Consider the following 25,186-nt stretch of genomic DNA (forward strand, 5'->3'; position numbering starts at 1 on the left):
CTATGAAACAACTCTACAAGGTGCCATTTGAGAGGAATACTGAAAGAGTAAAGGAGCTGCGGTACCAGTATGTCCAAGTAAACTATTGGTGTGCACTTACGTAATGAGTTTTACTGTACTTCTAAGATGCCTGTATTATGTAATTACTGTAAAGTTTTAGATCCCATAATAATGTAAGAGAAAACATTTACTGAACTCTAGAATAAAAAATTCACTTTATTTTGTTTCTGTGTTTCTTCGTAGAGAATCATGGAGTTAGAAGGACATGAAACAACCCATATTCTTGTTTTTGTGGACGAGGCCGGGTTCAATCTGTCCAAAGGGCGGAGACGTGGTCGCAATCTCACTGGACACCGAGCCACAACTGACACCCCAGGCCAACGTGGGGCCAATATTACAATGTGTGCTGCCATTTCAGAGAATGGAGTGAGCACGCACATTCCACACATATACTATAACCCTATATGGACCCTATAAAACCCAACTGCTCCTGGCCTTCCTAGACACACTTTACACAGACCTGATTCCAGAACAAGAAAGAGGTTTAGTGAGACCACATTGGCCTAATTATGTTGTTGTCTGGGATAATGTCAGCTTCCACCGAACCAACATTGTTAGGGAGTGGTTTGCTGCACATGAAAGGATAACAGTGGAGTTGCTTCCACCATACTCTCCATTCCTAAACCCAATAGAAGAGTTTTTTTCTGCTTGGAGGTGGAAAGTATATGATCACAGACTAGGCCTGCACGATTAATCATTTTTAAACCGAAATCGCAATTTGAAGGGATGCGATGTTCAAATCGCAAAAGCTGCGATTATTTCGATTAAGGGCTTTAAATATGATAAAATACACCTACGTAGTATTTCACAGTTTCCTTCTGCAATTTTACGTTTAACCAATAGGGGACATTTTAACGCTGTACATGCTTTTGAATTAGCAAAGAACGTCATTTGGAAAAGATGAGCGCGAAAGGGAGCAGCAGTTAAAAATACGCAACAAAGTAATGTTATGTCTGCTGAAGCGCAAAGTCCTGCAGCAGCAAACTACTTGATACCTAAAAGAACAAGCAACGCTTATGTTTGGAACTATTTTGGATTTCAAACTCAGATATGATGTTCTTCCAAAGCAAGTGCTTTGTAAAACATGCCGAAAGTCTGTGTCGACCTCGCGAGGCAACACAACCAATCTCTATCAACACCTGCAGAGGTATCACAGACTATTCTATGACGAATGCAAGGCCAACCGATTTGGATGCCAGATGGGCGGAGCAAATAACGGCTTTAATTACTAAAATGATCGCTAAGGATTCGCTTCCGATCAGCTTTGTCGAAGGAGAGGGCTTTAAAAATGTGTACAGCCCGAGTTTACTGTTAGTCTAGAAAAACGATCACTGCCAGTCTGGAGAAACTTTTTCATGACAATAGAAACTGAAGCCTTTTGAGCTGTTAATTCATTAAATCGTTCCGGACTGTTAATAAATGCCGTCATACGGTTAATACGTTTTATCGCATGTCTGGTCTAAAATATTTATGCCTTTATTATATTTTCCTTGATCAATCACCCTTCTGTTTTTTTGTTGGTATAAATGTGCATACTCATATTTTACAAGGAAATGTCGTAGCATTATGAGCGGTTGAAGCTGATCGACGTACTGTTAATAAGTGCTGTCTTTCGGTTGTTAATATATTAATGTTTCAACGCGTTATCTTAATGTTTAGCTTGATGTAAGATTGCCTATTCCATAATAAATAAAGCAGTGTGTCGTCACAGATTTAAAGTGGTCTCTCTCTCTCCGTTTATGTGTGTGCAATTCTGTAATTCCGTCCATATGGGGGAGGGGTGCGAATTTTGAATAATCTTCGAATAGTTCTCATCGATCTTCTAATATTATTTTTGCCTTAAATGCCCATCCCTAGTTTATACTTGTTAGTTTAACTATTTAAAATACTGTTGTTATTCTCTTAATTTGTCATGACATTTTTGCATGTCTTTCTTTGATGCATGCTGTTAAAACAAAAACCTAGCTCTTTTTATTTTAAATAGTAGTCAAATTGCATTTTAAATCGCAATTTTGGTCAGAAAAATCACAATTAGATTTTTTCTTCAAATCGTGCAGCCCTATCATAGACCACAAGATCAGATGTCTCTGTTGGATGCCATGAATGCTGCATGCGAGGACATCACAGCTGATCATTGCAGGGGATGGGTGCGGCATTCAAGGAGATTTTTTCCCCGGTGCATGACAATGGAAAACATAAGATGTGATGTTGATGAAAATCTTTGGCCTGACCAACAAGAGCGACAGGATGTCCAAGAAGAATAGTTAGTTTTTCATGGAGGTTATTTTGTAGTTATTTACTATTGTATTTTTGTTGTAACATACCATTAGAAATATGAAATGTACAGCAATTGGACAAGCAAGATTTCAGTTTACATGTAATACACACACAAACATAAATGTACTGAATAAATCAAAATGTTCATTTACTTTTTTTTCTGTGTACCATTGACTCTTCTCAATTTTTTTTTTTATGAAACCTTTATTTCCATGGGTGACGGTCATGGTGAAAAAACAACTAAACATTTTGACCAGTGTGGCTCACACGATGACAAAAGTACTTTATATTTTGGTGGCCTTGGCCAAATTACTGACAAGATAACTAGGTTTTGAAGCATGAATTAAATGTTTTGGGTGAGTAACTTCATTTTGCACACATGCAATAAAGTTCTAAGGTTCCAGCAAACAGTTGTGACATTTGCACTCACAGTTTAGAGAATGTTAAGACTGTTGTGAAAAATGTGCCAAAGCAATTGAGAAAAACTGTAAGAGCTTGACCGTGCAGGACCAGTATAATTTCTGAACATGGAGGCACCTGGCCAAGTAAATGAACAAGGGCAAATGCGTGCTCGAGGAAGAGGAAGAAGAGGAGCAAGGGTGCTTGGTGGTGGAATAGGGGGAAGAGGCAGGGGAGCACCAAGACACCATGCTGTCCCAGATGAAATTCGGTCCACAATTATAGACCATATCATCGACCGTGACCTCACAATGGCAGAGGTAGGTCACCGAGTGCAGCCTAATGTTCCTTTTTCTCCGCTTGGAGGTAGAGAGTGTATGAGCATCGGGCTCAAGATCAGAGGTCACTCCTCCATGCAATGGACACTGCGTGTGAGGATATTACAGGAGATCAGTGTAGGGGACGGTTGAGACATGCAAGCCGTTTCTTCCCTCGTTGCAGCGCAAGAGAGAATATAAGTGGTGATGTGGACGAGTTTAAGAGAGTTTTAGAGAGTTTTTGCAGGTCACGTTATTTTATTTCCACGTTATTTTGGCAAAAGCACCAAGAGTGTTGAGAGCGTCCGGTCTGTTTCAAGAAATGAGTCAAAGCATTTGAGAAGGATCTTTGTCATTTTCGTGGCAATGACTCTTTATTTGGGAAAGGAATTAAGTTTTGAGGCATGAGTGAAAAGTTTTGGGAGAGATATTAGCTTTTGCAAGTGAGCTATAGTGTTGTGCTGAACTGTTAGAATGTTTTGCCAAAAGATCTTAGAATTTTGAGAATGTAGTTTCTGTTTCAAGAAATGAGCCAAAGCATTTGAGAAAAACTGTAATGCTAATTAATGCCTTGTTTTGACATTATGGAATTTAAGACTTTTTAAGACATTTTAAGGATCCGCAGACACCCTGTTTTATATACGATGTTTAAAACACTATAAAATAAACAACCATATACATCATACAGAGTTTGTGTGAGATAGAAACAAGCTCACACTACAGCAGGGAATGGTTACATTATAAAACAACCCGAGCAACATAATAAAATTACGCGAGCGCTTTTGCCCTTCTTGATCAACCAGTGTTAGGCCACGTCTCATCGCAACTCAACAAAGACAATAAACCCTAAACCCTAAATAAATACTTAATAAAAGACAATATAAACACAACATTTGTTGCCTCTAGTGGAACATTATTACTCATTATTAGGACTCATGTTGTCTTTTTTCACGCGCACGTCTGCATTTTCAGATCACAAACATACGACAAAGTCAACTGACGTTAGTCCGTAACAAAGTGTTTTACAATGAAAATATACTTACAGGCTGCAAATCAGAAGCGCCAGACTGTCCTTGTAAAGTTTTAATGGTTGGAATAGCCCCACTTTTAACCAAAGCGTTCGTGAAGCAGTCGTCTGGAAATGAGCCGCACAAACTTGAACAGTGTTGTAAATATAATTGAACCATTCCTTTTCAGTTGTCTCAATTTAGCCGGGCTAAACAAAGGGTCTTACTTTTTTTAACGAAAGACACAGCGTCTCCACGACATGAGAGTCTGATGTTACGTTCAGACCAAACGCGAATGGCGCGTCAAGCGCGAGTGATTTACATGTTAAGTCAATGCAAAGACGCGATAGACCTACTTGCGGCGCGAATAGCGCGAATGAGGCGGCGCGAATGACGCGAATTGCGCGAATGAGGCGGCGCGAATGAAGCGAATTGCGCGAATGACGCGAATTGCGCGAATGACGCGAATCGCGCGAATTGAGCGTTCGAGTGATTCGCGCTTTTCGCGCGATTCGCTCGAGTTGAAAAATCTGAACTTTGGCGAAAATTCGCGCCGCGTTAACCAATCAGGAGCTTGCTCTAGCAGTCAGGTGATTATGATGTTCCGAGCGGAGGCCGAAATCAGAAACCGACAAAATGGAGGACAAACTCATAGTTGCTGTCTGTGGACACCCGGAGCTGTACGATTCTTTTTCCTACTTTTATAGGAACAGGAATAAAAAGGATCTTGCTTGGAAGAAAGTCAGTGTGGAGGTCGGAGAATCTGGTAAGTTGTAAAAACGCTCTTTACTCAATTTGAGCTATATATATATATATACACATATTGAGACTACAAGGTAGCTAACGTCGGTAAATTGATTTTCCCGCTAAAGAGCTGATGTGTTTATTCAGAGGAAGTGTGCAGAAAGAAGTGGAAGAGTTTGAGGGACACTTATTTAAAGGAGAGGAAAAAGGAGACAGAGAAGAGGAGTGGGTCAGCAGCAGGTTCAGTAAAAAAGTGGAAGTACTCTGCGGTCCGGTCTTTCCTCGACCGCTTCGTCTCCCCTCGGGAGACAAGCGAGAATATGGTGACGGGGGATGAGGAGAATCAGGCCGCAGGGTACGACCAGCCCGATGACCAGAGTGAGACAGCAGCAGCAGTAGGTGTGTTGAATAGTGAAGCAATACAACAGGGCAGATACGTTGTTGTTTTTAATGATGAAAAGTCCAAATTAATTTCTCTGTACAGGTGTAATGGTGTAATGTGCAACGTGTGTAATGTTGTATTAATATTTAAAATTTTCATGACAGAGCCGACTGGTTCTTTTGATGGGAGTGAGCCTGGGTCCCCTCTGTCCGATACTGCTGCTGCTTCCCCTGTCGCCCCTTCAACATCTGCTGCTGTACCCAGAGGTGTGTCCATGTTAATGACCATGTTAACATGCATATTATATTTACAGTAAGCACTCATAGCACAAACTGATGGTTTGTGAATGAGTTTAATCCTTTTCTGCCTTCTCATTGTACAAAATGTGTTAACATTTCATACAGCACCAAGAAGAAGAGCTCTGAAAAGGCCTATGGAGCAGCCATCAGAGGTGGAGCGGCAGCTCCTAGAGGCACTACGAACCCGTCCTGTAGCCCCAGCGCCGCCTCCACGCTCAGAGGATGAGCACTTCCTCTTGAGTCTGGTCCCTTCCCTGGAGAGATTGCCGCCTCAAAAAAAGGAATATGTCAAATTTCAAATGCATAAATTAATTTATGAAAACAGCACAGTTGTGCTTAATTTGGAACAATTGGAACCTATAGAGTAGTTTTAAATAAAAAAAGAGGCAGCAATCTCTTCAGGGAATGAAACAGACTTTCTCTCCTTTCTCCTCTCCTTCACTTTGGCCCTCACTCTTCCCTCTTCCAAGCAAGATCCTTTTTATTCCTGAATGTAAATAGTTGTAAATGTTCTTTGTATATAGTTTTTATATTATTTATTAGATTTGTTTTAAATAAATGTTCTATACAATGTCCAAACGTTTTGGTGTGTTACTTTGTGTACATCATAGTAAATCATTATTAATATTTGTTACATAAAAATAATATTTCTATGACTAGAATAATAATTATGTACATTCACTCTAATTATATCCTATTGGAAATACAGTCACAATAGTATAGTAAAAAAAAATGTATTAGTGATTTAACCAGTGTTGTGATGTAGTGTAATAAAAATGCAGCAACGAGACAGGGATTCATTTGAGGCTACCTCCATTTATCATTTGAAAACAAGAAAACTATAACAATCTAATCTTGTACAAAAAATATGAAAGATTTACAAGATGTAATTATTTACAATATATTTCAATAAATATTGAAATAACTTCAATAACTGCACTAACTCATCTACTGCACTGTAACTTTAATAGCTAATGTCTGTAACTAATGCACACTCAAGTCACTTGCACTATTGTATAGTCTATATTGTTATCTGCTCAAAACCTCCTGTACACTAATGTTCACAGTATATAGCCTTCTGTATATATTTTTCATAGTACATACCGATTGTCATATTTTCATAGTACATGCCCATCGTAAATTATTTTCCTAATGTTGTATTCTGTATTTATTCACACTGTATATCCTGCACTTGCTAATTGCACTTCTGGTTAGACCTAAACTACATTTCGTTACACTGTACTTGTATATGTGTAATGACAATAAAGTTGAATCTAATCTAATCTAATCTAATCTAATCTAATATTTAAAGTGTGGAAATCAAAAGAAAAACAAAAGGATGGGAATAATTATCAGAGCTAAACATAAAGGACATAAATAGCACAGTATGTAATGAACAAAAACTATTCAGTCGGCTGCCACGGGACTGCTCCCTCGGCAGAAAAGTGAGCCATGAAACTGTCCCTGACCCGGATGGCCTCTCTGGAAGAATTATTGGCTGCAACCCGACCGAGACTCTGCAGGGACTCCTCTGCACCTTGCACCGCCACCCTCACAGCAGTTGCCTCTTCAGATCTCCTAAGAAAGTTGTGGAGGACACACGTTGCCTTCACACACCTCTCCAAAACAGCAGGCTGAACCTCTATGAGGCGGCGATACATCCTCCACTGTGAGGACAGGATCCCGAAAGCATTCTCCACCACCAACCGGGCTCTGGAGAGACGGTAATTAAAGACCCGTCTCTCTCGAGGAAGGGTGCGTCCAGGAAATGGCCTCATGAGGTTTTTCCTGAGGGGAAAGGCCTCATCTGCAACAAAGACATGGGGCTGAGGTCCTCTGTGGTCAGCTCCTGGGAGAGGGCGGTCAGGTGGCAGATGGAGGGTGCCACCACGGAGTGCCTGGCCAAAGGCTGAGTTGGATAGAGTCCCACCATCGCTCGTCCGGCCATATCCCCCGACATCAATCACCCGAAAACAGTACCTTGCATCCACAACAGCAAGGAGAACAAGAGAAAAAGTTCCCTTGTAGTTGAAGAACTGGGATCCTGTTTTGGGGGGTGCCTTTATCAGGACGTGCTTGCCGTCCAGTGCTCCACAGCAAAGCGGGAATTCCACCTGTCCTCAAAACCCTCTGCAATGGACCTCCATTCATCTGTGGAGGGCACAGCCATGAACTCCTCCACTAAGCAGTCCCAGATCGCAGTCGCCACGTCTGGGACAATCATGCAGACTGTGGAGACACCAACACGGAAGCTGCTGGCGATGGTCCGGAATGAGTCTCCAGTTGCAAGATATCTGAAAGAGAGAGAAAATAGAAAATGAAATAAACATTGTTATATATGCACAGTGAAATTCCATATTAGCAAATATACGTTTGTGACATCTTCCTTTTTTCTTTAGTTTTTTTACAGTTAAACAACAAAAAACTTTATAAAACGGCATTAATACTTTACCTTTATTTAGCATTTGATCTGCTTTGCATGCTACATTGCAAAAACAAACTATCATTCAATATTATATAGTCGTTACCTACATAATTCATAACCCACTTGACTGTTGTAGATGAAAGTAATTTGCCATTTCTTTAAAGTGCTGTTTTGATAACTGTGTGTTTACAAGAGAGGACTATATGAAGGTTTTGGTTCCAAAACGCTATAAATCCGATTCGATTTACTTTGAGTATTCTTTTAAAGAAATTGGCAAGATGAAAACCACTATTTTTTGTTTCAAAGTTTCACATAGCATTTTTAGGTTCTAGTAACATAAATAATTTAAATCAAGATTTAGATTTTTTAAGATGTAATATAAAAACGGATCATTTTTTCACCCAAAATGCAATCAATCCATGACACTTTTCTTTACAAATGCAAGAAATCTGAACTCAATACAATACTAATCTTGCATATAGGCAACGGACTAAATATAGATTGAATCAGCCATCGCTGCTAAAAGAAATCGGAAACAAACTCGTAATATGTATGTGGATGTTTTCAGTCATTAGTTACTTGAAATCACACAGAATATTAAATTATTTACTGACCGGAGACAGATTGATAGGCGCTCTGCAGGTGGAATACAGCGCCGGTAGTTGGTGTCCTGGAGGGAAATCCTCCCACCGACACGGGACAACAGGTCTTCAAACTGGGACGTGCTCAGCCGGAAGTACCGCTGAAAGCGGCCGTCATCCAGGCGCAGCTCCTGAAGGAGTTGGTGAAACTCACCAAGCTGGGTGCGCCTCCGAAGGATCGGATGGACCCAGACGCGGTGCCGAACGAGTTTATGCCGTTTTTCAGCCGTCCATAGCACATAAAGCGCAGCTACCCTCTCAACAAAATCCATGTCCGCCATTTCGAAATGAGACTGAAGCCGCCAGCCAGAAGCCCTCCCATGACGCGAATTTGACGCGCGAATGGAGCGAATTTGACGCGCGAATGACGCGAATTTGACGCGCGAATAAAGCGTATAAACTTAAAATGTTCAAGCGTCCAACTACGCGCGAATAGCGCGGTTTATACGCGTCATTCGCGTTTGGTGTGAACACAACATGAGACTCGGCCTTGCAGAGTTTGCCGATGTTTGCTGCTGATTTGTCTGCGTTCACATCCCCGTCACATGTGACATCCCCCCCGGCCGTCTGCTCCTGCACACACAAACAAACACTAGCACACAGCCACAGAAACAGACATGTAGCCGTGACAACGACCACTTAAGACACATCAGATACACGGTGACGATAACACATGTGAACTGATGTGTGACAGAGAATCACAGTACAGTGGATTCAGTTCAGTGATCATAATCATTGTGTCATTTATATCTATATGTTGTGTAGCTGTAATATTAGTAAAGTGTAATAGTCACATTTATACATGTTTCATAATCAAAAATGTGGACTTACAACAGCTGTAGAGTGAAGCGCTATAGACGCATCTGAACTTCTGTTCATATCCACTGTTAACACACAAGACAGTATTTATTCTGACAGAAACATACAATACAATAATAAACTGCAGTGGATTTTTGTTGTGATGATTGACATAATGAGAAGTGCTGACCTGACCCTGAACGGCATCATCACTGACCTCCTGCTCTGAAGAATAACTGTCATTGTCTTCTTCAGAATAGTTGTCCACGTCTGGAGAACGGTCTTAAACACAAAGAGACATGAAATGATGTCATCATTATAATAGATGGACATTTTTTGAAATACAATTCAGCTCTATGAAAATCCCATATCAACCATAGTAACATTTAAAAGAGGAGTTTACTTCTTTCTCCAACACACAAATCAATATATTTGATTATTAAAAAATTTGACTTTCGGGAACAAACAGGACTTTCATCAATAAATGCAATGAATGTTCAAAGGCTAATATTTGGACACATTTTTAAGTCCAATATAGAGTTTGAAATACATTTCATTTTTTATTAGTAAAATGGTTGATTTCACTAAAGTTATGGCTGAGGTCGGCTGAAGCGCTAAGATGTTCAGTAACGGATTTGGAGAGAAACGAGTTTAAAGTTAAGTGATGAAAATAAAAGCACAACAGTCCAGTATCACAAGTTAAAGTCACTTTATAGTGGTAAGAGATTTACTCTTATAATAATTTAATATAAATGACATTTCGTAATGTTGAAGTCTATAAAAATACTGAACAAAACCGTTTGAACAAAAGGAAAGTAAGGTAAATGGTTCAGGACACACTTAAAGAACAAGAGATCTGTCATCATCACTACACAAGGAAACTAACAAACATTCTGTCAATGTCACAGAATTTTGGGTTAACACCTCTGGTACACACACGTGCAGGAATATCAGGACCACAGCCAATCAGAGGGGGGTCCGCTCTTCACTATCTCTGATTGGTTTAGACTCTCTGATTGGTTTTGCTGCATGTCCGCCCAAATAATATTAGATAAAATATTAAAATAATTATTTTTTTTATATCCTTTACGTTGTCACGACGTGACCAAGACCGGCAGATTACGTCACAAGATTACGTCGCCACGACATAAATTTGATTAAAATTTTACGTCGACGTTACGTAACAGTCACTTATTTTGGCTAGCTGGGCATCGTTTATAATTTATATAAATATTTTTACAGTTATTATGTGAAATAAGTTTAAATCAAGAATGAATTCACAACATTTCAAACATGCGCAATTTAACGTTACTAGCACACATATAACAAACGTGCTAATCGCCAATTTGATTTTACAATGGAGTCTATGCACAGAGCTAGCAAAGCTAGCGTCACATGGTGGATACCCCACAGCACATATTAGCACATCTCACTATACTGTATTGAGATATAATTCTCTGAAACCTCCAAACATCACTTTATACATTATTAAACTCAAACAAAGCATTTTACATCATACATTGAATTTAAATCGGTTTCTGTTCAATACCCGTTAAATAGTAAATTTCAACATTGGATTTAAATAAACACAATTATTATAAAAACAGTGATACTCACCGAGGAGAAATTGACATTAAAGAACAAAGAAATAAATGTTCCTCTGAGGTAAAGATTCAGTCTCTCATCATCTCGTCTCCTAACGCGGTTTATAAAGTTTAACTTTCTCACAGTCTTCATTAAAAGCAGATTTATTTCTCGAGTTTTCCACTTGTTTCGTGAATCTATTGTGAGATGATTTAAACTGCGGTGCTCATATATTCTACCTGTTCCGCTAACACTCGTACTTTATCAAGAGGGGCGGGGCTTATGCTCTCGTCTGCCCAATGAGAGAGACTGTTGCTGCGTCATAATTGGCCTTGTTATATTACGTACTAAAAGTATGGACTGTTTTTGTATACTTTTGAGTTGGTAGCAAAAAAGTGTGTAGAGGAGGACGTCACATAAGAGAAACGATCGTTGTTGCCTAGCTTCGCACATTCACCATAAACAAAGCATGTGACGTTTAATTTATTAGGGTTCGAGCCCGAAGGGCTAGAAACCTATTGTATTTGTTGGTTTTATTATTAGGGTTCGAGCCCGTAGGGCTAGAAACCTATTGTATTTGTAGGTTTTATTCTTCTTCTTCTTCTTCTTATTATTATTCTTCCCTAAAAGTGATCGTGCAGCCCAAACCGTAAAGCCGACAGAGCTGTGACTTGGTCAGATGGTAGTAGTCCTTGTCGCTACTCAGATACAGGGAGCCAGCCAAATCGGCCCATAGGTGGCGCTACAGCGATGAAAGGCGCGTTTGCGCACGTAACCCCTAAACCGTTTGTCGCACACCCAAGTGTTTTATATCAGTGTAATCATTGGCTCAAAACTTAAAAAACGTATATCTCCGATTTCATTTCCGGTATGCAAATTTTTTCGCTAATTTGCATTTTATGAAAAAAATTAAAAATGAACTAGTCCCTGGATTTTTGCCCGATCGGAACCAAACCAACGCTGATGAGTTCTGATGAGTGTGAATGTAAATAATTATCAAAAAAAAGTTGAATTTTCAATTCACGGCCGCTATGTGGCGCTAAAACGTCCAAACCGGAAGTAACATATTTAACTAAAATGGCCCTAACTCGTGAACTGTTTGAGATATGTTCATGGGGCTTGGAAAATATGTGTAGACTCTCAGTCCGGGGTCACAATAAAAAAACTGCGGCATTTGGCCACTAGGTGGCGCTATAATTTGAATGAGCTAGAAAATGGCTATAACTACGCAACCCTTTGCCCGATTGACTTGATATGTGGTATGGTGGGTCTTTGTCTCATGCTACATGAATATCTCAAAGGACATTGGCGTATCTCAAAAAACATGGCCGCCATTGGCCAATGAAGTTTGAGCGCTAATTACACCGAGTTAACTGAGGCCGATCAAAACGACACTCGCTGGGATTATTTGTCTCACAGTCCTTAAGGTCTGTAAGAAATATGAACTCATTTGGCCACCGGGGGGCGAAATAACGCTTTAGGAGTGCTTAAACCATTGTGTATCACGTGACATTTGACATATACCCAAACTAATGTTATCATATGATAGCTCTCCTTATTCTGAGCAACTTTGCCTCTTGAACCACTTCTGTCGATTAAACGATTTGTGAGTTATCGCAGATGATGTCTAAAACCTACTTTCGCGAACTAGTCGTTGGTTTTTCGACTTAACGGAACCAAAACAATGCAGATGACTTCTGTGGAGAGTGATTGTAAATAATTATCGAAAAAAAGCAGAAATTTCCTTTCACGGTCCCTTAGGGGCGGCCAAATTTAAAAATGGGAGGAGCCTATCACATTTAAATGGCCATAAATCCAGAACGGCTTAACATATCATCATGGGGCTCGGGAAATATGTGTATACCATCACTCCAAGTTCACCTACAAAATAACGTGGCATTTGCACACTAGGTGGCGCTATAACAGTAAAAATGGTAAAATTGTTGCGTATTTCATTGCTTAAGCAGTTGTGTATCACGTGACATTTGTCATTTACACAAACTAATATAATCATATGATAGTTCTCCTCATTCAGAACAACTTTGCCTCTTGATCCATTGATGTCAATCAAACAGTTCGCAAGTTATTGGTGATGATGTTAAAGACGTACTTTTGCATACTAATTTTAGGTCTTTTAAGCAATTTCCAAATTTTCACCACAGTACAATTCTCTGGACTCTCTAGATAATTTATGATCAAGGACATGTTGAACTTTTTCATAAATGTGACCATAACAGAGTCCTTTATTATATTAACCTCAAAAGTCTACCTGAAAGCTTGCTGCTCCTTAATGAATAATCCAACTGACTTGCCATATAGTACTATTATACATATTATGACACAAAAAAAGCATGCAAAATGTGAAGGTCATCGGAAGAGGCATGCCTTCATAACAGACAAAAAAGTGAAATATAATTAATTTCAATGGCTTTTTTAGAGTCACCAGATCACAATGTGTGTATTTATGGATATTATGTCTCTCTGTATAATAAGAGTGTGCATGTACTGTATAGTTCTGTGTGTCATGTGTGATCGAGACTGTGCATGTGTGTGGAATGAAATGTGTCTCACAGGAAGACAGTGTTAGAAATAAAATGTATTACACATTAAACGTTGCTCCATAATTACACATCTATAAATACAGCACATGTCTGGCTGCTTTTATGATGCTGTGTTGATATATATATATATATATACAACACACCTTTATTAGGTACACCAGTTTAATTGCATGTAAACCCAAATTGCTACTAAGCCAGTCACATGGCAGCAACTCAATGCATTTAGACATGGTAAACATGACTTCCTGAAGTTCAAACCTTACATCAAAATGGGATATACTGTATAATGTGTGTACAAAATAAACACAATTTAAATGGCACGGCATTCTAGACTATTATGAATGGGAATCAATGTATCTATTTAAGATGCTCCTGGCCATAAGCCTTAAGCTTTTTTTATACACGTCTATCATAATGTATGGCAGGTGCCATGCCACATCCATAGCAACTAAACATGTTAACTTAGCAACCATTAAGCTAGACCTATATCTCTGGAACTGAACATCGTAGAGACATGAGAATTGGTTAATTTCACTCGCCCCTCAGGTATTATCGGTTTACACCTGTTTTTGCATATGAGTGTAAGCATGCGTGGTCTCTATTAACCGTTGATGACCATTTCTTTCATTTTTCTGGTTATGGGTAAGTGTCATCCCTTGCGGATGTGTTATGGTTCGATTCCTGACCGTAGTCAGCGAAGGCAGTCGACCTTAGTCCCCTTAGACTGCTCGAACCCGATGATTGCTGCTTGCAGCTATATTTAGGGTTCGAGCCCGAAGGGCTAGAAACCTATTGTATTTGTTGGTTTTATTATTATTATTATACTTCTTCCCTAGAACTGATCGTGCAGCCCAAACCGTAAGACCGACAGAGCTGAGACTTGGTCAGATGGTAGTAGTCCTTGTCGCTACTCAGATACACGGAACCAGCCAAATCGGCCCATAGGTGGCGCTACAGCGATGCCGAACGCGTTAACGCTTGTTACTCCTAAACCGTTTGTTGCACACCCAAGTGTCTTATATCAGTGTAATCACTGGCTCAAAACTTAAAAAACGTATATCTCTGATTTCATTTCCGGTATGCAAATTTTTTCGCTAATTAGCATTTTATGAAAAAAAATAAAAATGAACTAGTCCCTGGATTTTTGCCCTATTGGAACCAAACCAACGCTGATGAGTTCTGTGGAGTGTGAATATGAATAATTATTAAAAAAAAGTTGAAATTTTCATCCCCCATCGCTAGAGGGCGCAAAAATGTCCAAAACGGAAGTAACATATTGAACTAAAATGGCCATAACTCCTTAACTGTTTGAGATATCTTCATGGGGCTTGGAACATATGTGTAGACCCTCAATCCGGGGTCAAGGTAAAAAAAATGCTGCGTTTGGCCACTAGGTGGCGCTATAATTTGAATGAGCTAGAAAATGGCTATAACTACGCAACCCTTTGCCCGATTGACTTGATATGTGGTATGGTGGGTCTTTGTCTCATGCTACATGAATATCTCAAAGGACATTGGCGTATCTCAAAAAACATGGCCGCCATTGGCCAATGAAGTTTGAGCGCTAATTACACCGAGTTAACTGAGGCCGATCAAAACGACACTCGCTGGGATTATTTGTCTCACAGTCCTTAAGGTCTGTAAGAAATATGAACTCATTTGGCCACCGGGGGGCGAAATAACGCTTTAGGAGTGCTTAAACCATTGTGTATCACGTGACATTTGACATATACCCAAACTAATGTTATCATATGATAGCTCTCCTTATTCTGAGCAACTTTGCCTCTTGAACCACTTCTGTCGATTAAACGATTTGTGAGTTATCGCAGATGATGTCTAAAACCTACTTTCGCGAACTAGTCGTTGGTTTTTCGACTTAACGGAACCAAAACAATGCAGATGACTTCTGTGGAGAGTGATTGTAAATAATTATCGAAAAAAAGCAGAAATTTCCTTTCACGGTCCCTTAGGGGCGGCCAAATTTAAAAATGGGAGGAGCCTATCACATTTAAATGGCCATAAATCCAGAACGGCTTAACATATCATCATGGGGCTCGGGAAATATGTGTATACCATCACTCCAAGTTCACCTACAAAATAACGTGGCATTTGCACACTAGGTGGCGCTATAACAGTAAAAATGGTAAAATTGTTGCGTATTTCATTGCTTAAGCAGTTGTGTATCACGTGACATTTGTCATTTACACAAACTAATATAATCATATGATAGTTCTCCTCATTCAGAACAACTTTGCCTCTTGATCCATTGATGTCAATCAAACAGTTCGCAAGTTATTGGTGATGATGTTAAAGACGTACTTTTGCATACTAATTTTAGGTCTTTTAAGCAATTTCCAAATTTTCACCACAGTACAATTCTCTGGACTCTCTAGATAATTTATGATCAAGGACATGTTGAACTTTTTCATAAATGTGACCATAACAGAGTCCTTTATTATATTAACCTCAAAAGTCTACCTGAAAGCTTGCTGCTCCTTAATGAATAATCCAACTGACTTGCCATATAGTACTATTATACATATTATGACACAAAAAAAGCATGCAAAATGTGAAGGTCATCGGAAGAGGCATGCCTTCATAACAGACAAAAAAGTGAAATATAATTAATTTCAATGGCTTTTTTAGAGTCACCAGATCACAATGTGTGTATTTATGGATATTATGTCTCTCTGTATAATAAGAGTGTGCATGTACTGTATAGTTCTGTGTGTCATGTGTGATCGAGACTGTGCATGTGTGTGGAATGAAATGTGTCTCACAGGAAGACAGTGTTAGAAATAAAATGTATTACACATTAAACGTTGCTCCATAATTACACATCTATAAATACAGCACATGTCTGGCTGCTTTTATGATGCTGTGTTGATATATATATATATATACAACACACCTTTATTAGGTACACCAGTTTAATTGCATGTAAACCCAAATTGCTACTAAGCCAGTCACATGGCAGCAACTCAATGCATTTAGACATGGTAAACATGACTTCCTGAAGTTCAAACCTTACATCAAAATGGGATATACTGTATAATGTGTGTACAAAATAAACACAATTTAAATGGCACGGCATTCTAGACTATTATGAATGGGAATCAATGTATCTATTTAAGATGCTCCTGGCCATAAGCCTTAAGCTTTTTTTATACACGTCTATCATAATGTATGGCAGGTGCCATGCCACATCCATAGCAACTAAACATGTTAACTTAGCAACCATTAAGCTAGACCTATATCTCTGGAACTGAACATCGTAGAGACATGAGAATTGGTTAATTTCACTCGCCCCTCAGGTATTATCGGTTTACACCTGTTTTTGCATATGAGTGTAAGCATGCGTGGTCTCTATTAACCGTTGATGACCATTTCTTTCATTTTTCTGGTTATGGGTAAGTGTCATCCCTTGCGGATGTGTTATGGTTCGATTCCTGACCGTAGTCAGCGAAGGCAGTCGACCTTAGTCCCCTTAGACTGCTCGAACCCGATGATTGCTGCTTGCAGCTATATTTAGGGTTCGAGCCCGAAGGGCTAGAAACCTATTGTATTTGTTGGTTTTATTATTATTATTATACTTCTTCCCTAGAACTGATCGTGCAGCCCAAACCGTAAGACCGACAGAGCTGAGACTTGGTCAGATGGTAGTAGTCCTTGTCGCTACTCAGATACACGGAACCAGCCAAATCGGCCCATAGGTGGCGCTACAGCGATGCCGAACGCGTTAACGCTTGTTACTCCTAAACCGTTTGTTGCACACCCAAGTGTCTTATATCAGTGTAATCACTGGCTCAAAACTTAAAAAACGTATATCTCTGATTTCATTTCCGGTATGCAAATTTTTTCGCTAATTAGCATTTTATGAAAAAAAATAAAAATGAACTAGTCCCTGGATTTTTGCCCTATTGGAACCAAACCAACGCTGATGAGTTCTGTGGAGTGTGAATATGAATAATTATTAAAAAAAAGTTGAAATTTTCATCCCCCATCGCTAGAGGGCGCAAAAATGTCCAAAACGGAAGTAACATATTGAACTAAAATGGCCATAACTCCTTAACTGTTTGAGATATCTTCATGGGGCTTGGAACATATGTGTAGACCCTCAATCCGGGGTCAAGGTAAAAAAAATGCTGCGTTTGGCCACTAGGTGGCGCTATAATTTGAATGAGCTAGAAAATGGCCATAACTACGCAACAGTTTGCCCGATTGACTTATTATTTGGTATGGTGTGTCTTTGTCTCATTCTACATGAATATCTAAAAGGACATTGGCGTATCTGAAAAAACATGGCCGCCATTGGCCAATGAAGTTTGAGCACTTATTAGACCGGGTTAACGGAGGCCGAACAAAACGACGCTCACTGGGCTTATTCGTCTCATGGTCTTTAAGGTCTGTAAGAAATGTGAACTCATTCGGCCACCGGGGGGCGAAATAACGCTTTAGGAGTGCTTAAACAATTGTGTATCACGTGACATTTGACATATACCCAAACTGTTTATATCATACAATAGCTCACTTCATTCTGAGCAACTTTGCCTCTTAAACCACTTCTGTCGATCGAATGGTTCGTGAGTTATCGCTGATGATGTCAAAAACCTACTTTCGCGAACTAGTTCCTGGTTTTTCAACCGATCGGAACCAAACCAATGCAGATGACTTCTGTGGAGTGTGAATGTAAATAATCATTGAAAAAAAGTTGAAATTTTTCTTTCACCGCTGCTTAGGGACGCCAAAACTTAAAATGGTCTGAGCCTATCACATTAAAATGGCCATAAATCCAGAACGGCTTAACATATCAGCAAGGGGCTCAGAAAATATGTGAAGACCACCACTACGATGTCACATACAAAATAACGTGGCGTTTGGACACTAGTTGGCGCTATAACAGTAAAAAGGGTTAAATGTACATGTCTTTTGGTGGCCTAGACCACTGTGTGTCACGTGACATTTGACTAATACACAAACTATTGATATCAAACGATAGAACTCCTCATTCATAACAACTTTGCCTCTTGAACCATTGACGTCTATCAAATGGTTTGTGAGTTATTGGCATGATGTAAAAAACCTACTTTTGCAAACTTGCTTAAGGATTTTTAAGCAATTTCAAAATTTCCACTACAGTACATTTCTCTGGACTCTCTAGGTCAATAATCATCAAAAACATGTTGAGTTTTTTTTGTTTTGTGACCATAACAGGGTCCTTTATTATATTAGCGTTAACCGAGTACGGTGAAGGTCGCTACTCCTTAATAAATAATCCAACAGAATTGCCATTAAGTACTATTACACATATTATGACACAAAACAAGCACGCAACATGTGATTCTTATCGGAAGAGGCATGCCTTCACAACAGTCAAAAAGGTGAAATATCATACATTTAAATTACTATTTTAAACTTGTCTTTAATAAATACATCATTTGCTAATCAAATTGCTAATCAGCCAGTCACATAGCATAAACTCAATCCATTTTGGCATCCAGACGTGGTAAACACACTTGCTGAAGTTTAAACCGAGCATCAAAATGGAGAAACAATTGCATATATGGTATGGGATATATTAGATAACACATACCACCTGAGAATTGTTGCCAACCATGTCCATGTTTTGATGGCTACTTCCAGCAGTAAAAAATGGACCATGTCAGAAAGCTCAAATGATCTCAAACTGGTTTCTTGAACATGACAATGAGCTCACTGTACTCCAATGGCCTTCAGAGTCACCAGACTCAACGAAATAAGCATCAGTTAAATGGCAAGGTCTTCTGGAATATTGTTGCAGACCATGAATGTGAATCAATTATCTATTTAAATTGGTCTTATTTTTATTAATCAATTTTTCAGAACACAAAATGAGCTATTTTGAAGAATGTGCATTGTATTAACAAAAAAGACCTATATATGTGCATGGAATGTTTTAGAGACACAGGAGTTGCTTTGTTTTGCTAATGGCTTCGTTCTTTATCAATTGACAGCTGCCAAGCCACACCCTTAGCAACCAAACAGATTATTTTTTGCAACCGTCTAGCCAGACCTACATCTCTGCAGTAGAATATTATAGAGACAAGGGGCTTGGTTCGTTTGACTTGTGGTTTGATGTGTTATTAATTGACAGGTGCTATTCCACACCCATGGCAACCGAACAGGTTAGCTTAGCAACCGTTTAGCAAGATCTATATCTCTGCAACAAATCATCGTAGAGACATGAGAATTGGTTCATTGCACTCGTCCCTTAGGTATTATCGGTTTACGCCCGTTTTTGCATACGAGTGTAAGCATGCATGGTCTGTATTAAAAGTTACCGACCGTTTCTGTCATATTTCTTGGTGTGGAAGAGTGTCATTCGTTGTGGATTTGTTACGGTGCCATTCCTGAGCCTAGTTGACAATGGCAAGGCCAATAGAGGCCTTAGACTGCTCGAACCCGCTAAATGCTGCTTGCAGCTTTAATTCTTCTTCTTATTATTATTCTGCCATAAAACTGATACTGCAGCCCAAACCGTAAGGCCGACAGAGCTGAGACTGGGTCAGATGGTAGTAGTCCTTGTCGCTACTCAGATACACGGAGCCAGCCATATCGACCCATAGGTGGCGCTATAGCAATACCAAACGCGTTTGCGCTTGTTACTCCGAAACCGTTTGTCGCACACCCAAGTGTCTTATATCAGTGTAATCACTGGCTCAAAACTTAAAAAACGTATATCTCCGATTTCATTTCCGCCATTATAGATTTTTCGGTAATTAGCATTTTATGAAAAAAAAAAAAAATGAACTAGTCCCTGGATTTTTGCCCTATTGGAACCAAACCAACGCTGATGAGTTCTGTGGAGTGTGAATATGAATAATTATTAAAAAAAAGTTCAATTTTCAATTCACGGTCGCTAGGTGGCGCTAAAACATTCAAACCGGAAGTAACATATTTAGCTAAAATGGCCATAACTCCTGAACTGTTTGAGATATCTTCATGGGGCTTGGAACACATGTGTAGACCCTCAGTCCGGGGTCACAATAAAAAGACAGTGGCGTTTGGCCACTAGATGGCGCTATAATTTGAATGAGCTAGAAAATGTCTATAACTACGCAACAGTTTGCCCGATTGACTTATTATTTGGTATGGTGTGTCTTTGTCTCATTCTACATAAATATCTAAATGGACATTGGCGTATATCAAAAAACATGGCCGCCATTGGTCGATGAAGTTTGAGCACTCATTACGCCGGGTTAACGGAGGCCGATCAAAACGCCACTCACTGGGCTTATTTGTCTCATGGTCCTGACGGTGTGTAAGAAACATGAACTTATTCGGCCACCTGGGGGCGTAATAGCGCTTTTGGAGTGCATGCACAACTGTGTATCACGTGATATTTGACATTTACCCAAACTATGGTTATAATATGATAGTACTCTTCATTCTGAGCAACTTTGCCTCTGGAACAACTTCTATTGATCAAACGGTTCGTGAGTTATCGCTGATGATGTCAAAAACCTACTTTCGCGAACTAGTTCCTGGTTTTTCAACCGATCGGAACCAAACCAATGCAGATGACTTCTGTGGAGTGTGAATGTAAATAATCATTGAAAAAAAGTTGAAATTTTTCTTTCACCGCTGCTTAGGGACGCCAAAACTTAAAATGGTCTGAGCCTATCACATTAAAATGGCCATAAATCCAGAACGGCTTAACATATCATCATGGGGCTCAGATGATATGTGTAGACCATCACTCCAAGGTCACATACAAAGGAAGGTGGCGTTTGGATACTAGGTGGCGCTAAAACATTAAAAAAGGCAAAATGTACATGTATTTTGGTGGCCTGGACAACTTTGTGTCATGTGACATTTGACTAATACACAAACTATTGATATCAAACGATAGATCTCCTCATTCATAACAACTTTGCCTCTTGAACCATTGATGTCTATCAAATGGTTTGTGAGTTATTGGTGATGATGTATAAAACCTACTTTTGCAAACTTGTTCAAAGATTTTCAAGCAATTACAAAATTTCCACCACAGTACATTTCTCTGGACTCTCTAGGTCAATAATCATCAAAAACATGTTGAGTTTTTTTTTGTTTTGTGACCATAACAGGGTCCTTTATTATATTAGCGTGAAACAAGTGTGGTGAAGGTCACCACTCCTTAATAATTAATCCAACTGACTTGCCATTAAGTACTATTATACATATTATGACACAAAACAAGCATGCAACATGTGATTCTTATCGGAAGAGGCATGCCTTCACAACAGTCAAAAAGGTGAAATATCATACATTTAAAATTACTATTTTAAACTTGTCATTTGCATAAATACATCATTTGCTAGTCAAATTGCTAATCAGCCAGTCACATAGCATAAACTCAATCCATTTTGGCATCTAGACGTGGTAAACACACTTGCTGAAGTTCAAACCGAGCATCAAAATGGAGAAACAATTGGATATATGGTATGGGATATATTAGATAACACATACCACCTGAGGATTGTTGCCAACCATGTCCATGTTTTGATGGCTACTTCCAGCAGTAAAAAAAATCGACCATGTCAGAAAGCTCAAATGATCTCAAACTGGTTTCTTGAACATGACAATGAGCTCACTGTACTCCAATGGCCTTCAGAGTCACCAGACTCAACCAAATAAGCATCACTTAAATGGCAAGGTCTTCTGGAATATTGTTGCAGACCATGAATGTGAATCAATTATCTATTTAAATTGGTCGTATTTTTTTTATCAATTCTTCAGAACAAAAAATAAGCTATTTTGAAGAATGTGCATTGTATTAAAAAAAAGACCTATATCTGTGCAATAGAATGTTTTAGAGACACAGGAGTTGCTTTGTTTTGCTAATGGCTTCGTTCTTTATCAATTGACAGCTGCCAAGCCACACCCTTAGCAACCAAACAGATTATTTTTTGCAATCGTCTAGCCAGACCTACATCTCTGCAGTAGAATATTATAAAGACACGGGGCTTGGTTCGTTTGAATTGTGGTTTGATGTGTTATTAATTGACAGGTATTAATTGACACCCATGGCAACCGAACAGGTTAGCTTAGCAACCGTTTAGCAAGATCTCTATCTCTGCAACAAATCATCATAGAGACATGAGAAATGGTTTATTGCACTCGTCCCTTAGGTATTATCGGTTTACGCCCGTTTTTGCATACGAGTGTACGCATGCATGGTCTGTATTAAAAGTTACCAACCGTTTCTGTCATATTTCTTGGTGTGGAAGAGTGTCATTCGTTGTGGATTTGTTACGGTGCCATTCCTGAGCCTAGTTGACAATGGCAAGGCCAATAGAGGCCTTAGACTGCTCGAACCCGCTAAATGCTGCTTGCAGCTTTAATTCCTATTGTTTTATTGACGCTTTCCGTTCCACCTTAAAAAACGCGAAGCATCCGCTTTTCCGGTTTCTTATTCACGCTTAGTTTAGGGAATAACTCGCGTTTATCTTCTTTACGTTTTGGAGTCTGTGAAAAAACTGTTTTTTCTTAGCGCGCGCGCGTCTTGTGTGTGTGTGTGTGTGTGCGTGCGTGCGTGCGTGCGTGGTGCGTGGTGCGTGGTGAGTAGTGTTTACTATACTGTGTGTCAAAAGTTTGATTGATTTATGGTCACCTGTCAAAGTTTATGTCAACCAGTCACTCAAGCAGAGACTTTGATGACTTGTCAACCCTGATGACAGTTATATTTTATGACTGTTGTTACGGTCTCTTCTGACCCCAACTCTTCCTTCAGTGGGTCTAAATACCTTCACCCCCTCATCACTACCTAATAAAAAAGGTGTTTTCATCTTGTGATAGCGGTTTTAAAATAGAGTGAGATAATATAGATGTTGTATGTGGAGTTTTCTTCTTAGAGTGTTGTTTCCTTGCTTTATGGCTTTTATCATGCAAATGAGTGAATTGAGACTTGAGGTTTGGAATCTTATCAAAGTGTGACTGTCCCCCTACTATCCCAGACAAGTCTTTTGACCAGTCAATCAAATAAGATGATTTTTATGATCTGTCAGTCTTGTTTGACAGTTTATATTTTAAGACTTTTGTTGTAGGCCAGGGGTGTCCAAAGTCAGTCCTGTAGGAACTGTGTCCTGCAAAGTTTAGCTTCAACCCTAATCAAACACACCTGAACAGCTAATCAAGGTTTCACAAAGCAGACTAGAAACTTCCAAACAGGTGTTGAGCCCAGTTGGAGCTAAACTCTTCAGGACATTGTACACACCTGTTGCAGGCCTATCCCTGCAAGGAGTTTTGTTATCCTGCTCACATGACACCCTGCTGTTCTCACATCACAGAGGCCTGTTGCACAAAAGTAGAATTAAGACATACGGGATAAATGACTCAGCTGAGCTCAATGAAGTCAAAACATGTGCGTCCAGGCTTAATTGGTTGCACAAAGACCAAGCCAGGATGAGCAGACACGGATTCATTAAGCCAGGTGAAACCAATCCTGGATAGGTGCGCGCTCACGGCTCACTCAAATAGACCCCGCCACAGATCACAGATTAACTGATTTACCATGGCAACTAGATCCGCATACTTTTCCCGTCGGAAGCACAAATCCTCATGGAGGCATACGAGGAGGTAAAAGATATAATTAAGAAGAAAGGCAACACCGCCACAGTGATAAATCAAAGAGAAAAAGCGTGGCAAAGTATTGCAGACCGCCTGAATGCGTAAGTAGTGCACAATTACACACTCACCGCTCCGCTGAAACATCACAATTACAATTCAAATATTTAATTCACATCTCCAAAAACGCAGTTGTACTGTAATTATGAAACAGTTAAATTTTTAATTGAAATGCACTGCAGATATGAGTGAAATTGTGTAAAGTAACTCCATCACACTGTATAAAGCTATGATAAATTATTATTAAAGCCTTACATTTATTATTTAACGTTACTACCCTCAGTATGATTTAATCTTAGCCGTTGTACTCTGCTTCTTATGTTGTCCACCGTTTTTTTGTGTTTCTCCTGCTTTTATTAATGTAAAGCTGTAACTGTAACTTAACTGTAACACTGTAACTTTAATAACTGCATTAACTCATCTACTGCACTGTAACTTTAATAACTGCATTAACTCATCTACTGCACTGTACCTTTAATAACCGCATCAACTCATCTACTGCACTGTAAATGTATAACTGCATCTACTGCACTGTAACTGTATAACTGCAATAACTCATGTACTGCACCGTACCTTTAATAACTGCATCAACTCATCTACTGCACTGTAACCTTAATAACTAATGTCTGTAACTAATGCACACTTAAGTATCTTGCACTATTGTATAGTCTATATTGTTATCTGTTCATAACCACCTGTACATTAATGTTCACAGTATATAGCCTTCTGTTATATTGTTCTACACTGTTAAACCTTGCTGTAAATTACAGGGTAAATAACTGTAAAATAGCCAGTGTTTAGCAGTAACATTGGTAAACAGTATTTTACTGAAATATGAGATGCATTTCTGTAGCGCAAATAATATATTACAGTTAATAACTATATAAACGCATTACAGATAACAGCTGTAATATTCAGCTGTAAAATACTGACTTTTTTCTACACTGTCACAAAGGCAGCTCTATGTATTGCCACGAGTAAGATTTTCAGGCAGAAAACAAAGATTTATGCATTAAAACACACGTATGTGCACTGACTGCTTGAT

The 25,186-nt window shown here is 39.2% G+C and overlaps 1 protein-coding gene across 1 annotated transcript; it reads left to right on the top strand.

Annotated features, from left to right (window-relative positions):
* The first annotated feature begins 4,696 nt into the window (after nucleotides 1-4,696).
* Nucleotides 4,697-6,022, top strand: LOC130416188 (transcription factor Adf-1-like). Its single transcript, XM_056742244.1, has 4 exons — nucleotides 4,697-4,826; nucleotides 4,952-5,203; nucleotides 5,351-5,452; nucleotides 5,591-6,022. Exons 1-4 carry the CDS (start codon nucleotides 4,697-4,699, stop codon nucleotides 5,851-5,853), a joined length of 747 nt encoding a protein of 248 aa, XP_056598222.1. The 3' UTR covers nucleotides 5,854-6,022.
* The last annotated feature ends 19,164 nt before the right edge of the window (nucleotides 6,023-25,186 follow it).

Source organism: Triplophysa dalaica, unplaced genomic scaffold (assembly GCF_015846415.1).
Source record: "Triplophysa dalaica isolate WHDGS20190420 unplaced genomic scaffold, ASM1584641v1 Contig1, whole genome shotgun sequence".
NCBI lineage: Eukaryota > Metazoa > Chordata > Actinopteri > Cypriniformes > Nemacheilidae > Triplophysa > Triplophysa dalaica.

Coding starts and splice junctions, on each gene's coding strand:
- LOC130416188 (XM_056742244.1), top strand. CDS start 4,697: ATGGAGGACAAACTCATAGTTGCTGTCTGTGGACACCCGGAGCTGTAC. Junction 4,827..4,951: donor TGTGGAGGTCGGAGAATCTG/GTAAGTTGTAAA, acceptor GTGTTTATTCAG/AGGAAGTGTGCAGAAAGAAG. Junction 5,204..5,350: donor TGAGACAGCAGCAGCAGTAG/GTGTGTTGAATA, acceptor TTTTCATGACAG/AGCCGACTGGTTCTTTTGAT.